The sequence below is a fragment of the Sturnira hondurensis genome, unplaced genomic scaffold (genome assembly GCF_014824575.4).
Source record: "Sturnira hondurensis isolate 20B ecotype Veracruz unplaced genomic scaffold, ASM1482457v3 Scaffold0002381, whole genome shotgun sequence".
NCBI lineage: Eukaryota > Metazoa > Chordata > Mammalia > Chiroptera > Phyllostomidae > Sturnira > Sturnira hondurensis.
The window spans coordinates 1-10747 of record NW_028075012.1 but is presented as its reverse complement, the minus strand read 5'-3'; the positions used below and the strand labels follow the sequence as shown (position 1 = coordinate 10747).

At 37.6% G+C, this 10747-nt stretch overlaps 1 protein-coding gene across 1 annotated transcript; it reads left to right on the top strand.

The window, feature by feature from the left end:
- The first annotated feature begins 207 nt into the window (after positions 1-207).
- LOC118982842 (olfactory receptor 8B12-like) lies at positions 208-1191 on the top strand. The gene has a single exon (XM_037040006.1). It carries the CDS (start codon positions 217-219, stop codon positions 1189-1191), a length of 975 nt encoding a protein of 324 aa, XP_036895901.1. The 5' UTR covers positions 208-216.
- Positions 1192-10747: the final 9556 nt, after the last annotated feature.

The following is a 10747-nucleotide window of genomic DNA, read 5'->3' as shown; positions in this document are numbered from 1 at the left end:
CTTCTCCTCAGCTGGGTGAGCCCTTACTCTGGAGGCAACTTTCACCCACCAACAGATACTAGGATGATTGAAGCCACGTGGGGACCATAAAAACAGCGATGCAGGAACAAGGAGATGCCGTCTCCACTCTACGTTCCACTCTCAGGAGTCAGTTGTTTTTCTCTCTCTCTGTGAGCAACTCCTTTCTTTTTCCCTCCCATACTATCCCAGAGGAGGATGGCTGCAGAAAACACCTCTTCTGTGACAGAGTTTATCCTTGCAGGCTTAACGGACCAGCCAGGACTCCAGCTCCCTCTCTTCTTCCTGTTTCTGGGCTTCTATGTGGTCACCATGGTGGGGAACTTGGGCTTGATAATACTAATTGGGCTGAACTCTCATCTTCAAATTCCCATGTATCTTTTCCTCTTCAACTTGTCCTTCATTGACTTCAGTTACTCCTCTACCATCATCCCCAAAATGCTGATGAGTTTTGTCTCAAGGAAGAATGTCATCTCCTACACAGGGTGTATGACTCAGATATTTTTCTTCTGTTTCTTTGTCATTTCTGAATCCTTCATCCTGTCAGCAATGGCATATGACCGCTATGTGGCCATCTGTAAACCACTGTTGTACACACTCACCATGTCTCCTCAGGTGTGTTTATTTCTTTTGCTGGGTGTCTACGGGATTGGAATTTTGGGGGCTATAGCGCATACAGGTAATATGCTGTTTCTGACCTTTTGTGCAGAAAACCGTATCAATCATTATATGTGTGACTTTCTCCCCCTCCTTGAACTCTCCTGCAATAGCTCTTACATGAATACTTTGGTGGTCTTTATTCTTGTAGCCATTGACATTGGAGCATCTATTGTGACCATTTTTCTTTCTTATGGCTTCATTCTTTCCAGCATTTTCCACATTCGTTCTACTGAGGGCAGATCCAAAGCCTTTAGCACCTGCAGTTCTCACATAATTGCACTTTCTCTTTTCTTTGGCTCAGGAGCTTTTGTGTACCTTAAACCACCTTCTATTATACCCCTTGACCAGGACAAAGTCTTCACTCTGTTCTATACCACTGTGGTGCCCATGTTGAACCCACTAATCTACAGCCTGAGGAACAAGGATGTCAAATTAGCCATGAAGAAAACCTTGGCCAGAATAACTTTGTCTCCAAAGGAGCTGGTAATTGAGAAAAGAGATGAGAATTTTTAAATTAGAGTGTTGTTATTATTTTATCATCATCATCATTAAGGAAATCAATCTTCATGCTTTTGTATTCTACATTTAAAGAAAATTTTAACTCTTTCCCAAATGGATTTAGTCTCTCTCACCATCACCGCAACTCTTCCTTCTTTATTTTATGAAAATAGTCTTTGCAATCATACAATATGCAATATTGAATGGGGCTTCAGAGTCATTTCACCTAGTCCAAAAATATAAAAAACTACCTGCTGGCCGAGCCAGGACTGAAATTCCAGCTTGTTTGAATTGAAACAAACTGAATTCAATTCAGTTTGTTTTCCATTGTGCCATGTTTTCCCCCCATCTTTATCTTGGAAGATGCCATTTCTCATGTTAGTTGACCTAGTACATCTAAATTAAAAATGGATTGACAGTAGTTTCATGCTAGTTGCACAACATAATTTTAACACATCATATTTTACATGAGTATAGGAGGTGAAAAATTTAGTTGAGTAAGTCCTGGCAAAATGACAAGATCAGTGTCTCATGAGTTTTGTAGTGTTTAAATGGATAATGTGTTATGTTTTCCAAAAGGTAAGTGTGGTGACCACTGACTTGCTGAGTGCAACACCGGGCACATGGGTTAGGGAATTAGGAATTACAGAGGATAGAAATGGAATTTGAAGGGTAGAAAGATGCAGAGTGGACACATGATATTATTTCAAGGCTGAGACGGAACTTGGAGTCTCACATCAAGGTTTATCTTGGTTGTGGTCCAAGGTCACTAGGAGCTGTGCTATCTGACCTGGTAGTCACTAGTCATGTAAGGTATTGAGCAACTGAGATGTTGAGGTATACTGAGACATCCAAATTGAGACATATTGTAAGTGGGCAAAGTAAGTGTCATACGCACACCCAATCTCTGAAGAATATGAAAAACAATCTCATGGGTACTTTTTACTTGATTACATATTGAAATGATAACATTTTGAATATATTGTGTTAAATAAAATATGTCATTAAAATGAATGTATCTGTTTATTTTTAAGGTATCTAGTAGAAAGTTTAGAATTTATAGATGGCTTGCATTACATTTCCATTGGATGACACTGGTCCAGAGGATGTAACAGAGCACCAGATGGCCCCAGGTGCATGTTCACCTGCCAGGCAGCACCAAGCTGCTGCTTATGAGGAGAGGCAATTGCTATGGAATTTTCAGGCATTGCAGATAGCCTCGATATTCTGATAATAGAGGCACATGATAAGAAATGGTGATCTCAGGAGAAGTTCATAAAGCCACCATATTATGAAATGGGAAATAGAGCTTTATTTTTAAAATCCAAAAACTATTTTTGCCTAAACTCAATGTTATTGGTAAAACTTCTTGAGAAGCAATGACAAATGAAGTGCTGGTCAAAATATTTTGACTTACAGGGATATTCCTTAAGAAATTCCATTCCATTAGGATGTAGAGGAAATTTGAATAACTGTTGAGTTCTGCCTTTTGATCCTGTTCAATGCTGCCCCCCCCAAAGAATAATCTTACAAAGGGAGAATTGAGATGAGATGAAATACACAGTCCAGCAGAACTAGTGCCACTGAGTCTGGTTGGTAGGGGACATGACTGTCTCACATGAGATGGACAGCAATGTGAACATTTTGTCATAGGGTGTGGTGGAGTGTGATATTGTTATGTTACAGAATTACATACTTACTATTTTAAAATTAAAATCTGTATGTAATAAAAGGGGTATTATTTCTGCTGGACCCTCTTGGTGCCTGAACTTAGGGAACCTTGAATATAGGAGTGGGGGTTTGTATATTGAATACGCTGTTCAATGTAGGTCATGAAAGAATACAGAAAGCTCCTTTTGAAAATTTTGTGCCCTGACTTTTATATAGCAAAGTGCACAAATCTTAAGTGTATAGCTTATTGAACTTTGGCACATGAATATGTAACCACAACCTACATCAAGATGTGCAACATTTCCACCTACTTTTGAAAGTTCCCTCTGGCATCTTTCCAGTAAATACAACCTGTCCTACACCCCATCCTTCACAGCTATCCACTCTTCTGACTTTTATCATTGTAGAGTGTTGTCTGTACTTGAACTTCATATAAACTGGTACTTGATTGTTTCTGGATTCTCTTCTTTATCATAAAGCCTGTCATGTACATGTATATTGCAGTATGTATGGGTAGATTATGTTATAGGGCTGTGTAGTATCCCGTCATGTGAATATTCAATTATTTAGCCTGTTAATAAAGTTAGATAGTTTCAAGCTTTTGCCTATTATTGATAAACCCCTTAGAAACATTTTGCATGTGTATTTTGATTGAATAAGCAAACATTTCTTTTGGATTATACTTACATGTGGATAAGCTAGATAATAGAGTAGGCTTATGAGCAGCTTTTATAAACATCACTGTTTTCTAAAGTTTGATTCAATTTGCACTGCTATCAACAATGTTTGAGGATTCTATTGTTTTCTATACTTGTTAACCCTTGGTATTTCTATTTTATTCCCATTTTATACCATATACAAAAATGTATTTCTATTCTGGTATGGACAGTGGAATGCTGTTTTGTTCAACTTTTTTCCCTGATAAGTAATGATGTTGGGCACCTTTTTACATATTTACTGGCTGTTTCGATATCTCTCTCCTTTGAAGTAATTATTCAAGTCATTTCCTCATTTAAAAAATAGGGTAATTAGTTGTTTTGCTATTGTATTGGAGGAATTTTAAAATGCACATTTCAGTCCATATAAGTGTATATGGTTGTGTTTGTGCATGTATAGATATGTACCTATGGATAATACATTCATACATACACGGTCATCTTCCTCTCCCTATCTTCCCCAGACTATGACTTACTTAGCCTAAATGATATCTTCTGATAGCCAATATTTTTAATTTAAATGAAGTTTGATTTATCAACTTTGCCTTTCATAGTCAGTGCTGTGTCCTGATTAAGAAATTCTTTGCTGTTCTTGCTGAGGCCAGAAGAACAATGTGGAAATTTTATGAGTTAAATTTTGTATTGGATCAAAGTGGGGTTTTGGGGTATGTGTATGTTTGTTCATAAATGCCCAGTGATTGTTCTTTTACGTGCTATTTTAAAAATCAGTGGATTCTATTTGTGTGTGTTTGTTTTCATCTATTTGTCTATCTTGATGCCAGTACCATTCAGCTTTGATAATGTAGCTCTATAATAATTTTTGAAATCAGGTAGTACAAGTCTTGAATTTCATTCACTTCCTTCAAAATTTCTTGGCTCCTTTAGGACCTGTGAATTTCCATATGAATTCTAGACTCAGCTTGTAAATTCCTACAAAAGAACCTGCTGCGATTTCCTTTGGGATTGTACTGACTATGGATTTTGTGTTGGGGGAGGAGGAATTGACATTTATTTTCTACCTCAGCAATATTGGGAGTGTGTATTTTGTTAGTCTCCTCAACATGGTACACTTTGAGAATTTTTAATATTTCCATCCTGAGGGGTGAGAAGCAGTATTTCAGTATTGTTATAATTTGCATTTCTTTCATTTTTAAGAAACATGGGAGGTGGTTTCATGTATTTAATGACTGTTGGTATTGTTACTTCTTTATGGACTGTCTCTTCATACTTTTTCCTGATGTATCTGCTGGATTTTGGCCTTCTTAGTTTTTAGGAGGACTGTATATTGAGTATAACAGCTTTCTGTTTGAGGTATAAGTTGCATGTTTTCCTCTAATTTGTGATTTGACTTTTGACTGTTCTTATGATAAAATTTTTAAATTAAATGTATTAATCTTCTATTGTTTCTGGTGTTTTAATGATAATTAGAAATCTTTTCTCTCCTCTTAGGTTATAGAGAAAGTCACTCATTTTATCATAATGTGATTGTATGATTTTATTTATTTATTTTTAATTTGAATATCTGGTCATCTTAGAAATTTTACCAGCTTATGGTGTGAAGAATGGATCCAACTATATATTTTTCCAGAAGACCATCGTGTGGTTCTATTGCCATTTATAAAAAGTCCATTTTTTCTCATGGGTTTGAGCAGTTGCCTTCATTCTGTACAAAGTTCCCTAGGCACCTGGGGTATTTCTTTTTCCTATTGTGTTCTACTGGTCTGTCAGCCTATTCATAACCGAATACCACATTGCTGGGATTACAGAAACTTTATAAGATTTCGTATCTTGAAGGTAACTTCCCACATGTTGTTCTTTTTTTATGGTTTTCCTGGCTATTCATGTTTAACCCCAACCTTTATAATTAATCTGTCGCATTCTAGAAGATAACTTAAAGGTGTATTTATTGATTGCATCTTACATTTATAAGTAAACTTAGGAACAGTTAACATCTTTGGATCTTGCAACTTCCAATCTTTTTTTAAAAAGATTTTATTTATTTATCTTTAGAGGGGAAGGGAAGGAGAGAGGGAGAGAAATATCAATGTATGGTTGCCTCTCGTGCGTATCCTGCCGGGAACGGGGAACTGACCTGAAACCCAGGCATGTGCCCTGGCTGGGAACCGAACCACGATCATGTGGTTCGCAGGCCTGCATTCAATCCACTGAGCTACACCAGCCAGGCTGGGACTTCCAATCTTGAACTGTGGCACAACTCCTCATGTTTTTTCAGGTCAACTTCAGAATCTTTAAGAAGTGTTTTATAATTGTTTTCATTCATTTGAGCACATTGTTATTACATTCATGCATGGGAATTTTATTTTACTTTTGCAACTGTAACAAGAGTTTTCTCTTTCATTGTATTTTCATATTGTTATTTAGTTGTATGTATCAATTATATGCTAGTTTTATACTTGGGAAAGTAAATTTTATATGTACAATATTTTCCATGTATTCTTGCATGTTTTCCAAATATGTAATAAAGTAGTTTATAATTAAAAATAATGTTACCTCTTTTCCTCTACTTTGCATGCCTCTTATTCCATTTGCATCTATTACTGCATTTTCTAATACTTCACTTAATACATTGTTAAATAATACTAAAGACTGTAGTCATCTTGGTTTTACCAGTTCTAATTAGGAATGCCTCTAGAGTTTCCTAATTAAGTGGCTGACTTCTGGTCTGAGTCATACCTATATTTCATGATCTTAGAGAAGTATCGATCATTCCCAGGTTCAAAGGTAAGTATTCTGAAAGCATGAAAAGAGGTTGAATTCTGTCAACCTCTTTTCATCTTCTCTGGAATTTGTTCCCCCAAATATTCCTCATAGTTCTTAAATCTTTAAACTATCCCTACAGACTCTTGTACATTTAAACATATGCAATTCTGCTTTTACCCTTAGGAATTCCCTTTGCTTTTTCCTTCCCCATTTCTGTCCAAAATTAAGAGGAGTAACCAGTGCTTCCTTCTTCTTTGCATTCATGGTCTCGTAGCTATTTTTGTATGGTATTTATGCAATTTGTGTCCATGTCTCCCTTTATACCCCAGCGTTGTAGTGTAGCACCCTTATTCAGATGCACTTATATTTCAAAACCTGACCAATCAGTGCCAAGGAGACTTCACATCTATTTTCAGGACATCCCTGAACCTGAGTTCAGCTCCTATTTATGTGACTTTGTCTTTCTTTTTTAAAAGAATGTATCTTATTTACTATGCTATTGAAATTTTCCCAATGTTCCCCCTTTATCTCCTCTCTTCCATGTACTCCGAAACCCTCCAGCCTCCCCTGCTTTATACATGTCTATTGGTTGTACATACAAGTTCTTTGACTTCTCTATTTCTTATACCATTCTTAACCTCTCCCTGTCTATTTTATGCCTAGTAATTATGCTTCTCATTCCCTTTACCCTTCCTTCCTCATTCTGCTTATCCTCCACTTCTATTGAAAATCCTCCATGTGATGTCCATTTGTCTGATTTCCTTCCCATTGTAGTTCTTTCCTTAGTTTCAGTTTTCAGTTTTTCAAAATGTTCAGGTGTTGATAGTTGTGAGTTTCTTGTCATTTTATTGGCTGGTATGGCTTAGTGGATTGAGCACCAGACTATGAACCAAAGGGCTGCTGGTTTGATTCCCAGTCAGGGCACACACATGGGTTGTGAGCCAGGTCCCCAGTGGGTGGCACTTGAGAGGCAACCACACCTTGATGTTTATGTGACTTGAATACTGTCCTGAAATCTAGGCATCAGGCCACCAGGTTGAAGGAGTCACTCTGTCTGACCCAAATTTGAAGGTGTTGTGCCCTCTCCAAATATTCAATGCATATGAAGCTTCAGTTATGCAAGATGAATAACTTCTAGAGATCTGCTATGTGATGCAGAGCCTGGAGTTAACAATACTGTATTGTACACTTACAAATCCTTAAGATGATAAATCTCATGTTAAGTGATCTCACCACTATAAAAAATAAAACCCAAACAGCTAAGACACCCATACTAGGAACATAGCATTAAAAAGCACACCATATATGATGTCATTGTTCTGAGAAAATACATAGCATTATTTAAGCAAGTGAATTTTAGGGAAAAATGCATCATTCGATTAACACCAGGTTTTAAAGGAAATTTTTCACAGTTACTGGGCATGATTTGATTCCTGTATTCTTTTTAAAATGTAGTAATTCTGGAAGTATGGAATAATAAGTGAATAAAAGTGTGAATCTTTCATACACTGACCCTCTGCCTGGCCACTGTGCAAAGCAGTATGGAGTTGTCTCAGAAAAGTCAAAGGTGGAACTGCCTCATAACCCAGCAAGTCCACATCTGGCAATATATCCAAAGAAACCCAAAACACTAATTCAAAGACTTTCTGCTCCCTAGTGCCCATTGTAGCAGTATTTACCATTACGAAAATATGGAGGCGGCCCAAGTGTCCATCAGTGGATGAGTGGATTAAAAACTCGTGGTACATTAACACAATAAAAGACCACTCAGGTATAAAAAAGAAGTATATCTTACCTTTTGGGAGCGCATGGATGGACCTGTAGACTATTAGGGTAAATGTGATCAGCCAGTCAGAGAAAGACAAATACCATGTGATTTCACACACCTGTAGATTCTAATGAATGGAATAAACTAATAAACAAAATTGAAGCATGATCATGGATACAGAGGACAGACTCACACATAGGGGATCAGGGGAAAAGATCAAGGAATTAGGAAAAAATTTAAAAAGCTCATAGGCAGACAACAGTAGGGTTATCACCAGAGTGAAGAAGTGGGGAAGAAAGAGAGGGGATAAGTGGCAATAGAAGGAGACTTGAGTTGGGGTGGTGAACACACAATACAACATACAGATGATGTGTTATGGAAATGTACCCATGAAACCTACATAACTTTATTAGCCAGGGTCACCCCCCAAAATTCAATTAAAAATAAATTTTAAAAAAAGAAAATGAACTGTGAATAGGTCTTCTTTCAAAGCAATAAAAAGATTAGAAATATGAATAATCAAATGGTAATAAATACATATTTATCCACACTTATTTTACATGCAGATGAATTAAATGCTGCCATCAGAAGACATACAGTGGCTTAAGGATAACAAAATAAGACACTTCTATGTGCGATCTTCAAATCAAAGACTCACACACCCTGAAAGTAAAGGGATGGAAAAATGTCATACATGAAAATGGAAACAAAGGAAAGACAAAAATAGCTTTGGTAGCAATACTTATTGAAGAAAAAATAGAGTTTAAAACACAGGCTATAACAAGAGACAAAGTAGGATCCAGCAACTTCACCTCTGGGTATTTATCCAAAGAAACTTGTATGTTCATTGAAGCAGTATTTACAATAGCCAAGATATGGAAGAAACATGAGTGTCCATCAATAGATGAGTGGAGGAAGAAGGGGTACAAACATACAATGGAATATGACTCAGCCACCAAAAAGAATGAGATCTTGCACCACAACAACATGGATGGTCCTACAGGGTGTTATCCTGAGTGGAATGAATCAGACAGAGAAAGACAAATGCCAGATGATTTCACTTCTTTGTGAAATCTAAAAATAAAATAAGCAACAAGCAGAAAAGAAAGAGACTCATAAATGCAGAGAACATTTTGATGGCTGTGAGATTAGACATTTTGTGGGGAAGAGTGAGAAAGGTGACGGGATGTAGGGATTAGGATGTAGAAATTGGTAGTTGCAGAATAGTCCTGGCGAGGTAAAGTACAGCCGAGGAAATACAGTCAATAATTCTGTAGTAACTATGTATGGTGCCAGATGGGGACTAGATTTATTGAGGTGATTTGTTTGTAAGTTGTATCAATGTCTAATCATGGGGTTGCACACCTGAAACTAAGATGATATTGTACATCAACTGTGGTTGTAAAATAAAAGGAAATAAATTATATATTTTTAAAAGAAAGTGAATAATAAAGAAATCTTCCATGTTTTTGTCATTTCACATAAAATGATAATGAACTCTCTATCAGATAGGAACAGCATCAGTAATTTTAAGTGCAAGACATTTTTCTCCTGTTCCTTTGTTATTAGTGACCACTCTTTTAATACTTGTGGCCTGACATCACTGTGGCATCTGTCTCTCAGGTCTGTTCTCTGTCAACTCTTGGTTTGTGTAGGGACAAATATCGGTGGCGTGATGACCCACGCAGTGGGGAACATCAGCGTGTCTTTCTGTAACCACAACACCATCAACCATGGCACGCGGTGCAACACACCTGCTCTCATCAAACTCTCTTTATTCAGCACTATTCACAAGCGTTTGGATTTCATAGCCATAAGCATTACAACTGACCATCTTCGTCTGGTACGTACTCATTCTTATTTTCCTCCCTCCTAAGGCAGATGCAAAAGATGCTCTTTCTTCCCTTTGGGTCAGGAAAACGCTTTACTTCAGCTCACGTCCTGGGACCAGGAACAATATTGGGGGTTGTCAGGTGAATCTGAATCACACAGACGATTTGCTAAAAAATAGATTCCAGGCCCCATTCACAGAGTTTTTGATCCAGTAGGTCTCGGGGAGGATTTGAGACTTTTCAGTCATAAGAAGTTCCCCAGTGATGCCTCTCCTGCTGCCTGGGTTGCAACCATGGAGAACCGGCCTCTTTTACAGCAAAGCAGCAGCCATGCTGAACTATCCTCTGAGCACCTCATTTCCTGAGGCAAAAACTCTGAGATTTTCCTGTTGACCCAGAGAAATGATGATATATCGTTTCATTTTTCAGTTTTCTTTACTGAGCGTTCTGAATTTTAAATGTTTTCTTTCTAAAAAGTGATGGGTGTCATTTTCTCCCCAAATGTTTTTTCTCCCCCTTTCTTTTGCATGCAGCCTTCTCTATTCTTCTGTTGGTTTCCTTCCCACCACTCTTGCATTGGGTTCCCCAAAGACCCTGAGATGAAGACTTAGGTGAGAGTGATTTGTCAGGAAGCCTCCCAGGTAAATCCAGTGAGAACTCAGAAGTGAGAGCCTAGGAGGCTGGGAAAGTGTGTATGGAAGCTCCAAGTGACAACCGTCAGTGACAGACCACATACCTGGTGCTGCTTCCATGAGATCATAAGGGATTTTCAGCCAAGAGTTTGTGATGCTGAGAGAAATGGCTGGACCTTACCACAATGTTGAATTTGCTGCTAGTTCTGGGTGGTTTAAATAAACAATGAG